This window comes from Ursus arctos, unplaced genomic scaffold (genome assembly GCF_023065955.2).
Source record: "Ursus arctos isolate Adak ecotype North America unplaced genomic scaffold, UrsArc2.0 scaffold_22, whole genome shotgun sequence".
Lineage (NCBI taxonomy): Eukaryota > Metazoa > Chordata > Mammalia > Carnivora > Ursidae > Ursus > Ursus arctos.
Genome location: NW_026622897.1, coordinates 53,857,434 through 53,878,627, shown reverse-complemented (window position 1 = coordinate 53,878,627; position 21,194 = coordinate 53,857,434). Strand labels below are relative to the sequence as shown.

The window sequence follows — 21,194 nt, the reverse complement described above, 5'->3', positions numbered from 1 at the left end:
GGGAACTACTGTACTTAACTTTGCTGTTGCAGCATGAAAGCTGCCATAGACCCGCACGAATGAGTATGGCTATGTTCTAAGAAAACTATCTACAAATACAGGTGGTGAGTGAGTCAGATTTGCCTTGGGGGTTATAGTCTGTGAATCCCTGAAGAAAACAAGAGAATGGCTCAAAAGCCTATGAAAAAATACTCAACATATTAATCAAAAGGAAATGCAAACTAAAACCTCAGTGAGACATTAGTACATACTTACTAGAATAACAAAAATTAAAAAGACTACCCAAACCAAGTGCTGGCAAATATGTAGAGAATGTTTATACACTACTAATGGGAATGTAAAGTTATACAACCACTATAAAAATGGTTTGGTTCTTTCTTTTTTTTTTTTTTTAAAGATTTTATTTATTTGACAGAGATAGAGACAGTCAGCGAGAGAGGGAACACAAGCAGGGGGAGTGGAAGAGGGAGAAGCAGGCTCCCAGCAGAGGAGTCTGATGTGGGGCTCGATCCCAGAACTCCGGGATCACGCCCTGAGCCGAAGGCAGACGCTTAACGACTGAGCCACCCAGGCGCCCCTGGTTTGGTTCTTTCTTAAAGAGTTAACCATGACTCAGCAATTCCATTCTTGGGTTTTTCCCAAGAAAATAAAAAACACGTCTACACAGAGTTGCTTTATTCATGAGAAGCAAAAAAAAAAAAAAAAAAAAGGTAAAAAACTAAACAACCCAAAAATACCCCAAACAAGAAAATGTGCACCAACTGGCATATAGATAAAAAAAAATCGTGGAATATCCACACAGTGGAACACACCTCTGCAAAAGGGAACTACTGATACACAAAATAGTATGGATGAATCTCTAAAATTGGCTTCTTTCATTTACTCTTTTGATATCTCTTAGCCTGGGTGAGGAGACATTGGGTGTTCACTACGTGATTATTATAATATCTTATGTACAGAAGATATTGTTTTGCATATCTCTAATTAAGAAAAACAAAAAAAAGTTAAGTGAAATAAAATGTATAGTGCCTAACATATGGTAGATAGACATAAAATAAATGTTGATAAGAAAATGATCAGAATGAACCCCTTCAATTTTGTCTATCTCAAAAATGTTCCTCCTCTTTGCCTTCTGGTTAAAATTCCTCCATCCCAAGGTATGTAACCAATTGTGTTCATGGTAGAAACTCATTCCTATTGAATTTTCTTCATGATCTTACTGGCTCAATTAATCCTCTTATTTTCAATTTCTTTCTTTACTTGCTTCTCTTTGGTCAACAAACAAATCAGGTCTCATATTCTAAAAAGGGGTCAGCAAACTTATTCTGTAAAGGGGCAAAGAGTAAATATTTTAGGGTTTATTCGTGGCATGTTTTTCTTCTTCTTTAAATGACATTTTAAGGGACGCCTGGGTGGCTCAGTCGGTTAAGTGTCTGCCTTTGGCTCGGGTCATGATCTTAGGGTCCTGGGACTGAGTCCGGAGCAGGGCTCCCTGCTCAGTGGGGAGTCTGCTTTTTTCTCTCCCTCTGCCCCTCCCCCTGCTCTTGCACGCACTCCCTCTCTCTCTCAAATAAATAAAATCTTAAAAAAATAATAAATAAATGACATTTTAAAAACGTAAAAACCATGTTTAGTTAGAAGGCCAGATATGGAGCACCAGGCAAAGTGTGCCAACTCCTGTTCTAAAATGTACCAAAAAACTTCTGAATTCTGCTACCCACTATCAGTTGTGTCCTCTCAAATTCAAGTAAATTTGCCATGTCGCCATCACATGCCTAAACACGATGTTAAGATGTTAAGTGTTTCCATATTTTGTCATCTCATTTAATCTCTGCAACAACACTGTGAGGTATAAGTTTTAGTATGTTCAGTTTACAAGATAGGATATGGAAACTCAGAGAGGACAAGTGAACATCGGAATTGTTTTGTAACCATTTCTGTTCTGGTTTCTCCACTGGCCATAACTGTTTGTCCATGTCCAAACTCTAGTGCTATTTCCATTAGATCACACCCCCTCTCCCTCCCTTCACTGACACTTATTTGGGAAATAGAAATCTCTAATTACTACTTATTTTCTTATTCCATAATCTTTTAAAATCTAACTTCTGCCTCCAAATCTCTATACAATTTTCCAACAAGCCCAATGACATTTAAATAAAAAATACACAAGTATTATTTTATCAACTGATATTTAAATACGGAAAAAAAAATGATGCAGCCACTTTAGAAAACAGTCTGGCAATTCCTCAAAGTTAAACACACTCACCCTATGACTGCAATTCTATTCCTAGGTGTATACCAAGAGATATGAAAATATGTTCACAAAAAAACTTGTACATGAATGTCCACAGAAGCTGCCATTATTCATAGTAGTCAAATAGAAATAATACGAATGGCTATCAAACTGAAGAATGGATCCACATGTGGTCTACCCGTAGCAGGGAATGTTATCCAGCCACAATAAGGAATGAAGCACTGAAACACGCCACAACAAAGATGAACCTTGAAAACATCATGCTATGTGAAAGAAGCCAGTTAGAAAAGGCTACATAACATATTATTTCAATTATATGAACTGTCCAGAATATGCAAATATATAGACTGAAGTTAAATTATTGGTTGCCAGGGACTGCGGAAGAGTGAAAAGGGGAAATGACTGCTAATAGGCACAGTACTCCTTTTTGGGGTGATAAAATGCTCTGGAATTAAGATAGTAGTGATGGTTATAAAACACTGTGAACATATTAAAAACCAGTGAATTGTATACTTTAAAAGGGTGAATTTTATGACATGTGAATTATATCTCAATTTTAAAAACAGGAAAAAACCCACCTAGAATCCTATACTCCAACTATTTTCAATTTTCCTTATTTTTTCCCCAATCATTGATTATGTATTTAATTTTAATTCTCTTTTGTCATCAATCCAAAATCTATTTTTCCACGCAGCTACACAATCATGACTACATAATTTTGTTTTTATGGAAACAAAATATTCCACTAATAGACTATAATTTTAATATTGTGGAATAACTTATTTTCATTTTTTCAATATTAAAAGTGTATTTCCATAACCAGACCTAGGCATACAGCTTCCCTCTCTTTTTACGGTATTTCCTTAAGATAAGATCCTAAGAGCAGAATTACCAAGGTAAATGGTATATGGTAATTTTATAGCTCTTGAAACAGAATGCCAAACTGTTCTGCAGATCTAATGTGAATTTGTATCATTATCAGAAAAACAGGAGTAAACCAGACTCCCTTCACCCTAAAGATACCGACATAAGGAGTCACTTTATAAATTTAATATATTATATATAAAAATATGAGAAATACAATAAAGAAAATGTTATGTTCTTTCACTCAGATGGAATTATTTCTGGACTCTATTCTGTTGCACCAACACGACTATGTGCTGACAGTTTTTTATTTTTATTTTTTTAAGTAATCACAATACCCAATGGTGGGGGGCTCCAACTCAGGAACCCAAGGTCAAGAGTCACATGCTCTTCTGACTGAGCCAGCCATTCCTGTGCTGGTAGTTTTATAAAAGGTTCTTACATCTGGTAATGCTGTATATCTTTTCTCATATTTTTAAAACTATTTTCTTGGGGCGCCTGAGTGGCACAGCGGTTGAGCGTCTGCCTTTGGCTCAGGGCGTGATCCTGGCGTTGTGGGATTGAGCCCCACATCAGGCTCCTCTGCTATGAGCCTGCTTCTTCCTCTCCCACTCCCCCTGCTTGTGTTCCCTCTCTTACTGGCTGTGTATCTCTGTCGAATAAATAAATAAAATCTTTAAAAAAATAAATAAATAAAACTATTTTCTTATATACCTGTTTAAATTTCTGTATTTTAGAATACATTTGACAAAGTACAAAACATGAAATTTCTAAGTGATTGGAATACTCAGAACTTTCTAGGAAGCACTCTCAAAGAGTCTCCCTCAGAAAAGGACCCTTCTATGTTCTTCCCCACCATCCTGTATATACACGAAGCATAACACCTATCACGCTGCATTCTACTTGTTATTCTTCTATTTCCTCCTACATGACTTTGGAAAACTACATGAAAAGATCATCTCTTATCTCCGTATCCTTAGTGGCACATAATAATGTATCAAAAAAAAGGAAGGCTGAATCAATGAATGAACATACCAAAGATACCACTTAACATGAGTCAAACAAGCAATTATTGCTTGGCACTTTGTTAGGAGCTGTGGGAAAAACACAGAAAGTAGAAAACACTGTCCTGCCTCCCAGGGAATCTAGAAACTAAAAAGAAAGGAAATTAAAGGGAGACTACTAATTTTAGAGATTCTGTAGGATTTTAACTGAACAATGATTATATAATCAATGTTATAAATTTAATAAAGAGTACAGAGAAGATGAATGCAGCAGCAGCTGTGAAAGATTTCTGGCACTTGAGATGGGCAGTAAAGCACCAAGAAGATTTGGATAAGTAAGATACATTATAGTCTTTGAGTAAAAACATGAACAAAGGCAGGAAGTGGGAATTAGCATGATATATGGGAGTCATGCACCTATCCATTCTACAAGCAGACTCAATTACTTGTGCTGAAAAAGTTCTATTCTATGCAGAAAAGAATTAAAATATTTTTACCTGGAGTTCTCCAAGTTTCTTGGATGTTGGTGAAACAATGGTAAAAAATCCATTGATATGATGGGTTGGAGAAAGCTGGGCTAGTCCACTGATCTGAACTCTACCAATTGGAAGATGATCAAGTTTGGTGATTACTTCCAGCACCAGCACAGCCATATCTAATCAGAAATAATTACAACATACACAGATATTTTTCATTTACTTTCTTTTTTTTTTTTTTTTTGAAATGGGTAGGGGGTATACATTAGAAAACTTTTTTACTTAAAAAAAATATTTTATTTTCAAATAAAACATGCACCTACCACATCAGTCTGGGGCTGGGGAATAGTGAACCCATGACCAAAAGAACAATAAAGTTTTAGAGAAGAATGACAAACACCTCACACAGAGGAAAAAAAAAATTACATTGATGTAATTAGCAATGATTACAGGGTTTTAGAAAGGCTTGTGTGTGGCTTGACTATTAAAGAGTGGGGTTCTCTCAACTTCCTTTTCAGTGTTTTGCTGTTTTGATATAAAAGAACCCAACTGTTTCTGCTTGCTGCAGCTTGCCTAGTCTACAGGAACGGGAGGGGCTCCGATGAGCCTAGTGTCTCCTAAAGCCTGGTGGTGGCTTACTTAGGATTGGGGCCCGGTGTTGGCTTTGCCAGGCTGTCCACCAGGCTGCTTCCTCGTGGCTCCCAGAACCATGCACTTTATTTTCTTTCAAATGAAACATGCATACAAAAGAGTACATACAAGAATAATAAACCAAATACCTACCACATAGCTTAAGAAATAGTTACACATTTTCCAAGTTTTCAGTTAGATCACAGATCTTGTGAACTAATGTTTGATCTGTGTCTTCATTTTCTAATAAACACGTCATATTCATGTCCACAGCTGGGCTTCACTTACAAGGTTCACCTCAACCAACTCCTATTCAAATCCTACCTTCTACAAAGCTTCTTCCCTAACTAGGTTTATAAAATTTGAATACTGACCCATTTGGTGGTTAACCCCTTCAATTTAATAATGGGAAAATAAAGGCCCAGGAAGATGAAATGGCTTGCTCAAATTCAAGCAGCCAATTAGTGCACAAGAAAAGTAGGATTTTGGTTTCCTAAGAACTTATGATGAACTTAGCTCTTAATAACTTCCTGGAATATTCATATGGTACTTACTATATGTGCCAGGTAATCAGACATTTAATTACTTACTGTCTGGCACTGCTTACTACTATTTCATACATATCAGTTTTGTTTTTTTCAACTAATCTGTAAGTTCCTTCTGATCAGAGACTACATCTACAGTTTCTGTATTCCCCACAGTGCCCAAGACTTCGTATTTTTATAAGACTCACACCTACAGTGTGCCAGGTAGTGGACCAATCACTTCACACAACTTTTTTCATTTAATCTTCTCAATAATTCCTGCCAGTAGTGCTATTATCCCCATTTAACTAATAGGACACTGAGGCTCCAAGATCTTAAGGAACATCTCAGCAGCACACAGGCATCCAATCCTGAAGCCAGAGTTCCAATTCAAGACTGACTTCAAAGCCCATGTTCTCATTCAACCAGGTTGCTTCTTCATGAAAAAGCAAGGTGAAAGGGCAGCAATCTAATCCTATTTTACAGATGAGGAGAAAGGGGAATCAGAAATGGAAAAGGACTTTCCCCAAATCCTGCAGCTGATAAAGTTCAAATGCATTCTTTAGGGTGCCCTAAATAAATGTCGATCTGTTGATTATCATATTAATAGGTATCTTCTCTCCTACTAAAGAATTTTTAATTACTCTTCATTTGTTAAACTAGGTTTATAGTATCCAGAGTATCTACAGGTATCCTATAATAGTACTTATCACTTCCTACCTAGTATTGTAACTAAACTACTCTGTGAATTTAGTTAGAATTAGATACCATTATGATTGAATTGATTCATTTTTATAATTCCCCACAGTGCCTATAGCACAATGACTACCACATGATAAGTGCTCAATATATATCTTTTGAGTGACTGAATTTTTTGTTCTTTATATATTGAGGTTTTCAAAATTTTTTTGATAGACTATAAGCTTCTTAAGGACAGTTTGATGTTTATTTCAACTCTGACTCTCTAGTATTCTAAGACCAAGAATGTTTACATGATACTTAATTTTTACTGACTTGAACTGGATTGATTTGATATATAACCCCACCATCCAAAATGTGTTTCTGTGAAAACTGACCCGAATAGAGAAATACAGTACATTTAGAATGCTTTCCTTGAACAGAAATGAAGAAATCTTGGCTCCTGGTTTCCTGTAAAGGGATCCTTCCCTGCTCTGAAAACCTGTATTACTAATTCACTAACCCACTCATTCAGCATGTTATCTTGCACTGTTAGTAAAGTTTATATACATACGTACTATATGTAATGTATATATATACACACACATTATATATACAAATTTATATATGATATATACATTATATACTATATACATAAAGTCTAATATACACTTATATACTTTTTTACTTTTAGATCTGTGTGTGTGTGTGTGTGTGTGTATATATATATATATATATATGAACTCTTTCCTTGAGAATAATATAGTCCCAGAGCAGAGACTACAGTTACTACTTAAAGAAGCATGGTGTGGTGAAAGTATATGAGTTTTGGTGTCTGACAGAAATTGGTTCGAATCCTACTTTTGCCATTTATCAACCATGTAACCTTAAAGAGTATTCATTTCAGCTCTGAACCTCAGTTTCATTGCCTATAAAACAGAGAAAATGTCTTTTTTGCAGGGTTATTAACGATTAGAAGCAATATGTATCAACTACTGGCACGCAGTATACTCTCAATAAACAGTGGCTATTATAAAGCTTCTTCCACTCAATAATTAACAAAGCCATAGATACTATGTACACAATAACACCTACTGCTAACAACGTAACACATGTTTACTAGGCCTGCAGGTAAAATGATAAGACAAAAACATACCAGTTAGATAAGAGGTAAACTGCTTTGGACCACAGCGAACAGCATAACGTGTAGTTGTTCTCACAGCTTTTGGTTCAGTCTGCAATGTGTCCCTAGGACAAAACAGGGTTCCGTCTGATGTTTCTCCCCACCATCTCACTCGGACAAGTACACAAGTGGGAGGCTTTGCAATCTTCCATATGACTTTATTGACAGTAAGTTTCAGAAAGCAGCGCAGCTGGCCTTCAACCAGAGGTGGTAGGCTTGTAGATGGAGAAATATCACTCAAACCTGTGGAGGAATCCAAAAACACTAAGTCAAACTTTAGACAAAATATAGAAACATAACCAGCTTTTTGAATGAGAACGCACATTTTAGTCTCTATAGAGAGAATGTTTATCCTATGTATTCTCATGTATACATGAGAAGTAAATAGCAAATCAGACCGTAAAATAACCTACCTAGTCACTTAAGCCACCTTGATATGTAATTACTATTCAGGGTCTGATTCAGGTTATTCTAAGTAAAGAACATAATACCAACTTAAGACATGCTAAAACAGGCTCCTCTTTAATTGAAAGATATCATTTCATGCACATCAAAACCACAACAAAGTATCACCTTACACTGTCAGAATGGCTAGAATAAAAAAGACAAGAAATAACAAATGTTGGCAAGGATGTCGAGAAAAAAGAACCCTCATGCACCATTGGTGGGAATGTAAATTGGTGCAGCTACTGTGGAAAACAGTATGAATGTTCCTTAAAAAATTAAAAACAGAATTACCATATGATCCAGTAATTTCCACTAGTGGGTATTTACCCAAAGAACAAAAAACCCCCCACTAATTAGAAAAGATATATGCACCCCTATGTTTATTGCAGCATTATTTACAGTAGCCAAGATGGGGAAGTAATCCAAGTAGCCACTGATAGATAAATGGATAAAGGAGATGTGGTGTATGTATGCAATGGGATATTACTCAGCCTTAAAAAAAGAATGAGATCTTGCCCTTCAAACAACATGGATGGATCTAGAGGGTATTATACTAAGTGAAATAAGTCAGACTGAGAAAGACAAATACTATATGAGTTCACTTACATGTGGAACCTAAACAAACAAAAAGCAGAAACAGACCCATAAATACAAGGAAAAACTGATGGTTGCCAGAGGGGAGAGGAGCGGGAGGATGGGCAAAATAGATGGAAGCGGAGTGGGAGATACAGGCTTCCAATTATGGGATGAATAAGTCACGGGGATAAAAGGTACAGCATAAGGAATAGAGTCAATGATATTGTAATAGTGTTGTATGGGGACAGATGGTAGCTACACTTGTGGTGAGCATAGTATAACATATAGATTTGTAGATCACTATGTTGTACGCCTGAAACTAATGTAACATTGCATGTCAACTATACTTCAATTAAAAAAGATACCATTTCAAAAATATAAGCATAATGATATAGTATATAGGTGGGGCGCCTGGGTGGCACAGCGGTTAAGCGTCTGCCTTCGGCTCAGGGTGTGATCCCGGCGTTATGGGATCGAGCCCCACATCAGGCTCCTCTGCTATGAGCCTGCTTCTTCCTCTCCCACTCCCCCTGCTTGAGTTCCCTCTCTCGCTGGCTGTCTCTCTCTCTGTCAAATAAATAAAAAAAATCTTTAAAAAAAAATAATAATGATATAGTATATAGGTTTTTAAAATCTCAGAAGTAGTTGAAATTTTTCTTCCAAGTAGTGTTGTTTTTTATTATTGCAATGCCCAGGTTTTACCTCTCTTACTTTTTTTTTTTTTTTAAAGATTTTATTTATTTATTCGACAGAGATAGAGACAGCCAGCGAGAGAGGGAACAAGCAGGGGGAGTGGGAGAGGAAGAAGCAGGCTCATAGCGGAGGAGCCTGATGTGGGGCTCGATCCCATAACTCCGGGATCACGCCCTGAGCCGAAGGCAGACGCTTAACCGCTGTGCCACCCAGGCGCCCCTACCTCTCTTACTTTAAAACCATCACTAAACATGAAACATCAACGACTCCCTTCACTCAATGCTGAAATGATTAAATCGTATGACTAAGTCATACGACTCAGCATTTCAACAAAGACCACCTTAAATTGTGCATTTTCTTTCCTGCCAAAATCATTCAATGAAAACAGACACTATCATCTTCAGATTCTGCCACTATTTTTTAATACAGTACTGGGCTGAGAATATTGATTGATTTTTATAATATTTATTGGATTTCAGACAGATAATAAATGTAAAAGGCATTTAATCATGATTTTCTATAAAACTTTCCTTTAATAACCCTGACTGTCTTCCATTCATAGTTATCTCCTAATAATGACTTAGAGATTTAAGAAACTATATATATATAGGAATATGAATATTATTCACCTATAAAAAAGAATGAAATCTTGCCATCTGCAACAACATGGATGGAGCTACAGCATATAATGCTAAGCGAAATAAATCAGTTAGAGAAAGACAAATACCATATGATTTCACTCATATGGAATTTAAGAAACGAAACAAATGAACAAAGGAGAAAAAAAAAGAGAGGCAAACCAAGAAACAGATCTTAACAATAGAGAACAAACTGATGATTACCAGAAAAGAGGTGGGGAGATGGGTGAAATAGGTGACGGGGATTAAAGAGTACACTTATGATGAACACCAGGTGACGCATAGAATAGCTGAATCACCACATTTTTACCCCTGAAACTAATGTAACACTGTATGTTAGCTATACTGGAATAAAAAAAAAAAAAAAGAAAGAAACCATTCCTATATTACACACACCTTTCTATTCCTCTTACTTTTCACCTGGAGAGTGCTCATGCCTAACAAGAAGAAAACATACTGGAGTATGTCAGATCAGGAGATCTATATAAGTAAGTCCTTGGATTTCTAAAGCAAACACCTTCTCTTTTCTCTATAGTCCAAGATGACCCAGTGTAATCTTTATGGATAACTAGTTTCAATATAAAAACAACACACAGTTGTGTGTATGAGCATTACTGCATATATACACATGGTATAGCAAGAAGTACATTCTTACGTTATTTCTATTTTTATCTGCCTATCAACCTAATATGCTTGACTGGTTTGGCACTGGGAGCACCAACACTGAATATATCCATGCTTCTATTTCATATCATCCCATCATTCCTGGCAGGAGAGGTACTGCCTCAAAACTGCTTTAGTTATCTTTAAACAGCTTGGATAAGATTCATTTCCAGACAGTAGATTCAGTCTCAATCCAATGGCCTAATGTACTGTCACTATTCTTAATACCATTTTACCTATAAAGGCAAAGTCACACAAAGTTTGTTGTTTGGAGGCAGCCCCACAGAGATTCAATTTCCAGTTTCCTCATCTGCCCTAGGTTACTAGGGCGACTCTTTTCTCTGCAGCTAACATTTCCCTGCTCTTCTGGTAAGCAGGTTTCTCCTTAAGCCTACTATCCTGATAAGGTCCTCTTACTACACACGCTTTCATCCTCTCAGATCCTTCAGAGATCCTCAGGCCTTCACCCCCACTCCAACACTACCACACCTGGTCACTCCCCACTCTTTCTTCCTCTCTCCTCCACAACTATCTTTCCCAACTCCTGCCTGTAGCCCTTCATGCTTTCTGATTGTCTCATGTTTGACTCATTCAGCCAACATTTACCAACTCCTGCTTTGTGCTACTTTTTGGGGATTCAGTGATGTATAAAACATGATCCTTGCCTATTAGAATTATTGACATAGCACCTCTCCAACTTAGGAGTCTTCCCGTCCATGTGGAACTCCAAAGGTATACCCTCCCACACAGACACACATTTAACTTTGTTATCAAAAGCCTCCTAAGTCATGGGGATGTAATGTACAGCACAGTGACTATAGTTAATAGTGTACTGTACTTTAAACTTGCTAAAGGAGTACATCTTAAAAATGTTCATGACAAGAAAAAAATTTTTTAGTAATTGTACGGTGATAGATGCTAATTAGACTTACTGCGGTGATCATTTCACAATATATACGAATATTCAATCATGCTGTACAACCTAAAGCTATGATAATGTTAAATGTCAGATATATCTCACTTTAAAAAGTTAAAAAAGTTCCTAGAATTTTTTATTCCCTTTCTTTAGAACGTTCTGCCTGTACCCTTTTAGCCCTCACCTCGCCCCGTTTATTCGCCCGTTTTGTCCCGCCCACTTCATCCCCTATTTCCTTTCCATTCGTTGCAGGGCCAATTGCCTTCTCTTTTAGCCTTTTGATTCCTTGGTTGTTGCCCCCTTCCTTCCCTTCTCCCCCCTTTTTTACAGGCGCGTGTGGGAGTCTCCCTAGAATTCTTTACACCTAGCTCCCCTAACTCCGCCTCATTCCTCTTTCCTCAACCTTTGGTCGTTCAGGTTACCTCTTTTCTTACGGCCACGGACGCCCGAAGGCCCCTGGCCTTTTCGTTGTTTCATGACGAGCCAGAGCTCTTCCTCACCAACAGAACTCCGGCTCTAAACTGAACAGCACCTAAGCCGTGTCCTCCCGCCATCCTTTCCCAAGGCGCCTGCGTTCCCCGGCAACCGGAGCCGCCGGGCAGCCTGGGAAGCAGGAAGAAGCGGCTCTTCCTGTAACAGTCTGAAAGAAGCGATGAGAAGGAAAGGCGCCAAGACTTCTTCCCGCAAATAGACTACAACACCCAGCATGCTCTGCTACACTACCTCTGCGAGGTTGGCCACTGTCGCCGCCAGCTGCGCAAGCGCAAAGGGATTGGCCCTTTGAGGACTTCATTGCCCAGGGTGCATTGCCTTCAGGAGCGCTTGTCTTTCCGGCGAGGCTCGATGAGGTCTCCGCTTGAGGTCTGAGAGATCCGTAGACTCCGTTACCCAGCTTCCTTTGTGGAGGGCTGTTGCGCACTTCCGGTGGAAGCGCTGAGGAGAGGGGGCGGAGTTTACGGAGCCGGTGGGCGGTGGGCGGTGCTGCCGGTAGCTGGGTGCTGTCCAAAGGCACTGGGCGTCGCTAGGGGAGCGAGCTGTGACCGGCTGGGCCGCACTTAGCGTGGGACGAAGCTTAGGCTACTGTTTGACTACCTGAGGCCTTCCCTTCATGTCGGCCCTCGAGAAGAGCATGCACCTCGGCCGCCTGCCCTCTCGCCCACCTCTCCCTGGCAGCGGGGGCAGTCAGAGCGGAGCCAAGATGCGAATGGGGTACGTGACCCATACCCCCTTTCCCTAGAGGCCAGGCCCCAGCCATTGGAGAATGGTGTTTCTGGGCGTTTAGAGCGGCACGGCAAGGGAAGCTAAGGATGGGAGAGAATATTGGCGGCGGCCTGGAGACGTTTAGATGGTGTTGAAGGCGGATTTGGGAACTAGGGGAGGCGCCAAGTCAATGGAAATTGGAGGACAAGTAGTATTGAAAGAAGGAGGGAATGAGGCAAAGATTGAGAAAGCCGAGAGGATAATTTAAGAGATGTAGGAGGCACCTCCAGAAGAAGTGATGGAGGAGCTTTAAGGAAAGGTAGTAGAGGTGACAAAAGTCGGGGAATACCTGTCGGGGAGGGTTGAGAGACATGGGGAATGACTGAGAGAAAAGTTGAGGGGAATTACGGGAACAACTAGGGAAGGATTTGGGAAGAGTAAGAAGACCGAAAGAACTAGATATTAGAAAAGCTGAGGGAGGGGCGCCTGGGTGGCTCAGTGGGTTAAGCGTCTACCTTCGGCTCAGGTCAGGATCTCAGGGTCCCGCCATGGAACCCCACGTGGGGCTCTCTGCACAGAGGGAGTCTGCTCCCGCTGCTTGTACTCTCTGTCAAATACATAAATAAAAAAAAAAAAAAAAAAAAAACACCTTAAGAAAAAAAAAAGCTAAGGGAAATGAGAACACCTGAGGCAGGGTTGAAGGAAAGAAAACTAGGGAGCAGAAGGTTCTAGAGAGAGTTTCCTAGTGGTGTAAGAGGCAAATTCAGGGAGTGAGGTGATGATTAAGAGATTAGGTCTCTTAAGGGAGAACTGAGAAAGCTTGAAAATAGGGCTAAGAAAAGATGGAAAATATAGCCAAGCAGACTGGTAAGGGTAATAGGAAGGTACTGAGAAGTGAGGGTAGGGAGTAAGGGGAGGAGTGATAAGGTGTTTAGAGAGTGACCATGGGCTATAGAGGTGGAGAAGAGACTGGGAACAGGGTTTAGTGAATGAAAGTGATGCAGAGATAAGGTATGGGAAGTTTAAAGAGGAAATTTCGATAGTTGATTTTTCCAGGCAAATAAGTCTGATGGAAGGTATACACTGGTTGATAAGACTCAGAATTAATGAAGCATTGAGTAGCCTGTTAAAATGTTTTGGGGAAAACCATTTACTGGGAAAGGAGGAACTGTGTTGAAGAGATAGGTTTGGGGAATTTTAGGTTGTTGAATGGCTTGTGCGAGATTAGGGTTACTCAGGTGTAGGAGAGAGGGATATGAGGAGAGGTAATGGGAGAGGTAATCACTGGAAAGCAGAGGGAATTATATTGGCAGTTGGGTTTGAGGGGTCTTTGTAGTATCAAATAGTATTCTGGAGACTAGTGACTGTAAAGAGAAAAGGGGTAGAAAGAGGGGCGCCTGGGTGGCTCAGTTGTTAAGCATCTGCCTTTGGCTCAGGTCATGATCCCAGCATCCTGGGATTGAGCCCCGCATCAGGCTCCCTGCTCAGCGGGAGGCCTGCTTCTCCCACTCCCACTTCCCCTCCTGGTGTTCCCTCTCTCACTGTGTCTCTCTCTGTCCAATAAATAAATAAAATCTTTAAAAAAAAAGGGGGGGGGGTAGAAAGAATAGGTATGAGATAGTCAAGAGGGTGTGTTTGGGATTCTAGAGATGGGTTGATAGATATACTTGGAATAAAGACTAGAAAGGAAAAACCTTAGTTTCTAAAGAAGTAATACATACAAAAACTGATAAAAAAAGAGATGAGGATAAGAGATGCATTACTGTGAAAGAAGGTCCTTGAAATAAAGAGAAAGAAGAATCCCATAAATTAAAACAGTGGGATAGAGAGGTGATGAGAATGAGGAGAGGGGGATTGAAAAAACCAGGGGAGGAAATTAAGAATTGGAGACCTGACTATGATACACAGTAGAAACGTGAGAAAACCCTAACAGAAGATAGATTTTGGATGCACAATGGAAAGAGGTGGTAGAAGGCCTCACATAAGGTAAAACGGAGATTGTTTTGGCTTTAGAAGACAGAAAGGTAAGACTGTAACATGAATAAGGAGGATCTAGAAACTGATCCATGACAGATTATTTGGGAAAATTAACCTGGAGTATAAAAATAAATGTGACATTGATTGTTGGTATGTGTCTTAATTGCTTCCTTTCCTAAACTAAAACTTGGTCCTTTAGTATGCCAGCACTCTTCAATAAAAATATGTAAAAATAATAGCTTTTTAATAACTATACATGCTACAGGTAAGTTTAGAGCTCAGCTTCTCACTTTGTTGAAACAAGTTCTCTGAAGATGAGGAACTGAAAAGAAAAACACTAAGGGAAAATAAAATTAAAATCTGCTGATTAGAAGATTGTATAATTGTTGGTAACTTACCCTCTTTAAATAGATGCTTTGGTCTTCCTTATTAACTGCTTATCCTAGAAAATAAAGTTCTTTAGAAAAATGCTTCTTTATAATATTGTGAAGAAAAGAGTTATAGTGGTGAATTTTATGTGCTCCTCAAGTGGCTTGTTTTCCTGTCTTTTTCTTTTCTATTTCCTTATTGGAACATAGGCAGGCCTCAGCTGAGTCTGAAGTTAGTGGTAATACAGATTCTCTCCCTGCCTAGAAAGAGAGCTTTCATTTGAAATGATCTCATTTTACCATGTCACTGTATAGTCGAGAAAACCATTCAGAGAATTCTGTATCCTGTAAGGTAAACTGAGAGAGAGGGGACAATATTTTTTGTTAATAAATAAGAAAACAAACTCAGGGTGCCTGAGTGGCACAGTTGGTTAAGTGTCTAACTCTTGGTTTCAGCTCAGGTTGTGATCTCAGGGTCATGAAACGGAGCCCCAAGTTGGGCTCTACACTCAGGGTGGAGTCTACTTGAGATTCTCTCTCCCTCTACCCCTCCCGTTTGTGCACGCGTGTGCGCACTCTCTCTCTCTCTCAAATAAATAATTAAATCTTTAAGGAAAAAAAGAGAGAAAACAAACTAAAATCTTCTTCATACTAAGGCAGTAGAAGCTTAGTGGTAGGGCCACTAGAGACTAAGACTTGAGCGTCTGAGACCCATCATGTTTTTTGGATTCATAGTTGTTATCCTGGCAGTACTTAATTTAAGTCGTGCGTCTTATTTTTTTGCAAATACTCTAGCATTTAGCCTTTTCCTAGGTCTTGATTTATGAAGTCTCACTTCAACCAATTTTAAAGCATCCTTCTTTATTTCTTTTTCTATTCATTCATTTGCATTTTTCATATCTACCCATCTTTTTCCATTCCCCCATCTATCTCTTACTCTCAAGTTGGACTTGTTCCTTTGACAGTCTCTTATATGACTTACGCTTTAAACTCTTTCAATTCGTAATCTCTTGCCTTTAATTTCATTAAACCTTATTTAGATGAGTTTGCATATTCAGGGTGGTTTTGAGCTTATGATTTTTCTTGAGTTTCCATAATTTAGTTTTTCAAATTAGACTTAGTAATTCCAGAATATTGCTAGATAATGTAATAATAACAATTACTTTCTTTTCCCAGGTAGGTACTTTGTGCCAGTCACTGTAGTAGTAGCTTTATGTATATTACTTTATTTAATCTGCTCATAACCTTGCAAGTACTTATAAATAAGCACTTATAAATAAGAAAGGCAGACTTGAGATTAAAGGTCACCCAACTAGTATGTTGCAGAACCAGGATTCAATTTATGTTTAGTCTCAAAACACCCAACACTTTTTCTTGGGTAAGGCCTGAAATCCTGATTTCCTTGTTAGAAAGTCTGTTCCTTGATAGAAACCAGTAGATGATGCCAAAAACAGTGATTTTGAACTTTTTTATTAAAAAGATTTTGGAGTTGCTTTGGTTTGTGATCCCTACTTGCAACTGGTATCTTAGTCTGAGTTGCCATAACAAAAATACCATAGATTTGGTGGCTTATAAACAGCAGAAATGTGTTTCTCCCATTTCTGGAGGCTGGGAAGTCCAAGGTCAAGCTGCCAACAGATTCTATGTCCAGTGGGGACCGCGTGCTGCTTCATAGATGGCAGTCTTCTTGCTGTGTGCTCACATGGCAGAAGGAGGAAGGAAGCTCTGTGGCCTCTGTTTTCTAAGGGCACTAATCCCATTCATGAAGGCTATACTCTCATGACCTCATCACCTCCCAAGGCCCCACTTCTAAATACCATTTAACTAAATGCATTTAATTAAATACATTTAACGTGAATTTGGGGCTGGGGGGGGGGCGGGACACAAACATTCAGTCTACAGCACCCGGGTGTGCTTGAGAGGATAGTATGTTTTGAAAATCACTGTTTTAGTACATGTTATCATTAGAGAAACTATAGATTTTTAAAACCATTCATTTTCAATATGTTTTTAGTTATTAATAGTACTACATTTCTGTAGTCATCTCTTAACATTTCTACAGTACTTTGAAAGATATATTAGTGCCATTTTATATTATTTTATGAGATACATTAGGGCAGGGATTAATATTTTTCTCTTAATGAGAAAACTCAGTGTTCTTTGACTTGCCTAAAAACACAAAATCATCAAATGGCAGAAACAGGATTCAAACCCAGACTCAGATTTCTAATCCATTGTTGCTCTTGTTATACCTTGGTGTCGAAATTGTTGTTTAAAGTGATATAGATCTTTCGGGGCGCCTGGGTGGCACAGCGGTTAAGCGTCTGCCTTCGGCTCAGGGCGTGATCCCGGCATTATGGGATCGAGCCCCACATCAGGCTCCTCTGCTATGAGCCTGCTTCTTCCTCTCCCACTCCCCCTGCTTGTGTTCCCTCTCTCTGTCAAATAAATAAATAAAATCTTTAAAAAAAATAATAATAATATAGTGATATAGATCTTTAAAAAAAAGTGATAAAGATCTGAGTTTGAAGCCCAGCTTGTGTATTTACTTTGGTCAAGTCATTTAACCTCTCATAGTCTTTTTTTTCTTTCAATTTCTGCTTACTTTAGAGTTCTGTGAGAATGAGATAATACATGCAAAACACTTATGCTTCCTGACACACAAGCTCTTAAGGAATGACATCTAGTAAATTATTTTATATTGAGAACTGTGAGAAAGGCTTATTCTTTATGAAGTAGAAGCTCTCCTTTCAGTTTTTTGTAATGTCAGCTTTTTTCCCGTAAGCTGTATATTACTCATATCTGATTAGATAGTCCTTCTTTCAGCTTCTTAAATTTATAATGGATATCAGGCGTCTTAGGAAGGCTTTAAGGAGCTAGTCACACAAATAGAGAAATAAAGGACAAAGCTCACATATTGAGCTGCAAATCCTAATATTTCTGTTTGTTATTAGGTTTTTAAAAATTAAAATTCGAATACCATAGAATTCACCCTTTTAGAGTATACAGTTCAGTGGTTTTTAGTATATCCAGGGCAATACACTCATTGTCACTAATTTTAAAACATTTTCATTATCCCATAAAGAAACTACTTACCTGCTAGCAGTTTTTCCCCCCTCCCTCATTCCCTGGGAACCACTAATCTATTTTCTGTCTTCAAGGATGCCTATTCTGGAGATTTCATACAAATGAAATCATGCAGGAAGTGGCCTTTTGTGATTGGCTTCTTTCACTTGGCGTAATGTTTTTTAAGATTCACCCATGTTGTAGCATGTTATCAGTACACCATACCTTTTTACTGCTGAATGATATTCCATTGTGTAGATACACCAAATTTTACTTACTTATCAGTTGCTGAACACTTGGGTCATTTCCATTTTTTTGCTATTATGAATAATGCTGCTATGAACATCCACATACAAATCTTTCTTTGGAAATAAGTTTGGATTTCCCTTGGGTAAATACCTGAGAGTAGAATTGCTGGGTCATATGGTAAATTATGTTTAACTTTTTAAGAAACTGCCAAACTGTTTTCCAAAGTGACTCTTTGAAGCTCTGTGTATTCAGGATTTTTCTTCTTTAAAAGTGTTAAAAATATTTTTCCCACTTGCCTTTCTACTTTGCTTATAATGTATTTTGCTATGTAAGAAGTTTTGTTTTTATTTTTTTGTTTTTTATTACTTTCTTTTTTTTGGCGAGGGTTCTGGGGAGGGGCAGAGGGAGAGAGAGAGAGAATCCTAAGCAGGCTCCATGCCCAGTGCAGGACCTGACATGGAGCTTGATCTTACAACCCCGAGATTATGACCTGAGCTGAAATCAAGAGTCAGATGCTTAATTGACTGAGCCACCGAGGCACCCCAAAAGTTTTGTTGTTAAATTTTAATGTACTCAGATCTATCTAGCATGTGTTTCTTCTGGATTTTGAATCACAGAAAGACATTTCCTTCTTCCAGGTTATAAAGGAATTCATATATGTTTTTTTCCAGTACCTATATGGTTCCTTTTTTTACATCCATTTTAAGTTTATGTTGATGTGCAAAGTGAGGAACAGATTCAGTTTTATCTTTATCCACAGATTATCCAGTTGTTGTAACACCATTTATTAAAAAGTCCTTTTTCCATTATGTGAATTTCACCTCAATAAAAATTAGTCATTTCCCCCATGGATTAAAATGATGCCTTTATGAGGGCGCCTGGGTGGCTCAGTTGGTTAAGCGACTGTCTTTGGCTCAGGTCATGATCTCCGGGTCCTGGGATTGAGCCCCAGGTTGGGCTCCCTGCTCAGCGGGGAGTCTGCTTCTCCTTCTACCTCAGCCCCTCCCCCCTGCTCGTGCGCTCGCGCTCTCTCTCTCTCTCTCTCACAAATAAGTAAATAAAGTGTTTAAAAAAATTATGCCTTTATCATGTACCAGATTTTCACATAGATTTGGATCTGTTAAGTTTCTTTCTTTTCCCATTGGCCTATTTATTTATGTGCCACTACTACACTTTAATTACAGAGACATTTTTAATATGTTTTAGAAGATGGTAGAGGTAGCTTCCCCCTCATTCTTTTTTAAGATTTCCCTGGCTCCTGTAACTTGTTTATTCTTACAAATAAACTTTTTTTTCTTAAGTATGGTTGACACACAATGTTATGTTAGTTTCAGGTGTACAACATAGTGATTTCGTAAGTCTATACTTTATCCTGTGCTCACCACAAGTGCGGCTACCATCCATCACCATACAATGCTATTACAATACCATTGACTATATTCCCTATGCTATACCTCTTATTCCCCATGACGTAGTCATTCCATAACTGGAAGCCGTTATCTCTCATTCCCCACACTCATTTTGCCCATCCCCCCATTCCCCTCCATTCTGGCAACCATCAGTTTGTTCTCTGTATTTATGGGTCTTTTTCTGCTTCTTGTTCGTTTATTCATTTGTTTCGTTTTTTAGATTCCACATATAAGTGAAAGCATGTGGTATTTGTCTGTCTTAATTTCACTTAGCATAGCACTCTCTAGGTCCACCCATGTTGTTGGCAAATGACAAGATGTCATTCTTTTTTATGGCTGAGTAATATACAAATAAACTTTCTAATCAAACTAGTACCAGAAAAAAAAAGTCCTCACAGTATTTTTATTTGGATTACATTAAATATGTAAATTAACTTAGAATAAACATTTTTATGATGTTGAGTCTTTTTTGAGGAAATATGATGCTTTCAATGTGTATGAATCCCTTTGAAGGAAAAATTTTCAGATCCCAACTGTTTGCCTAAATTATATCTAATGTAATATCACTTAATTATGGACAAAATAAAGCTAGGGATAAATTCTTTATGTATAAGTAAATACCATATTATTCTTATATAATTATAAAACTCAATAGGACACTATTTAAATACAGTTAGACCTATAAAACTCCCCAAATTCAAATTAGCAGTATTACATTAATGTGAAATCATTGTATTTGCTGTTAACAATTTACTTTAAACCAAAAGGATATTTGTTATCAATAGGAAATCCCAGAGTTGATTCATTCATCAGCTATATCATTAAGGACCCCGTGCACCCTTAATTTTGCCGTCCTTAGAAGTGTTGGATTTTCCTTTTGTTGCAGTCACCTTTTGGTTGTAAGATGGCTGCTGCAAGTCTACTTTCATCTTACCTTTATTCCATCTTTCCAAATAAAAAGGAAGGAATAGAAGCAAAGGCCTTTTCCTAGCTAAGCTTGTCTTTTTTTTCTTTGTTTTCTGGAAAGGGAAATTCCCCGGCCACTTTTTCCCTTAAGTCTCATCGTCCAGAACTGGTTTACATGTGCATCCTAAGACCAATCACTGGCAGTAGGGAATGGAATTACTAAGACTGGTTTAGACCAGTTCTCATTCATTCCCTTGGGCTGGAGGAAAGATAACAAGATATCTCCAATAGCTACTAAAATAATCTGAAATTCTGCTAGGAAATAGAGAATGGTGAGAAGTGGAGAAGGAATGTCTAGAGTAGACAGTAAATGGCATGTAACCCAAGGCCTGATTTTAGCAAGTTGGGGGAGACTGATGCCTTTCGACTACACATTCTCTACTGTTTTCACTGTAGCATGGGTATAGGAAGTA

The 21,194-nt window shown here is 38.3% G+C and overlaps 2 protein-coding genes across 5 annotated transcripts in view; one reads left to right on the top strand and one right to left on the bottom strand.

The window, feature by feature from the left end:
• The window catches only part of C2CD3 (C2 domain containing 3 centriole elongation regulator), a 132,205-nt gene extending 119,963 nt beyond the window's left edge, over positions 1-12,242 (bottom strand). For 2 of the 4 annotated variants that reach the window (XM_026518082.4, XM_026518083.4), the window contains exons 1-3: positions 11,969-12,222; positions 7,587-7,856; positions 4,620-4,777 (exon numbers count right to left, since the gene is read on the bottom strand). In XM_026518082.4, coding sequence (XP_026373867.3) covers positions 4,620-4,777; positions 7,587-7,856; positions 11,969-12,023 — 483 coding nt within the window. In that variant the 5' untranslated portion in view covers positions 12,024-12,222. Of the gene's footprint in view, positions 1-4,619; positions 4,778-7,586; positions 7,857-11,968 lie in introns of those variants that run through there. The other 2 variants (XM_057316704.1, XM_057316705.1) reach the window with 2 other exon arrangements.
• Positions 12,243-12,483: 241 nt separating this feature from the next.
• PPME1 (protein phosphatase methylesterase 1) overlaps positions 12,484-21,194 on the top strand; it is a 72,187-nt gene continuing 63,476 nt past the window's right edge. Inside the window, exon 1 of the mRNA XM_057316703.1 lies at positions 12,484-12,755. Within this exon, the coding sequence (XP_057172686.1) occupies positions 12,655-12,755 (101 nt within the window). The 5' untranslated portion in view covers positions 12,484-12,654. The remainder of the gene's footprint in view (positions 12,756-21,194) is intronic.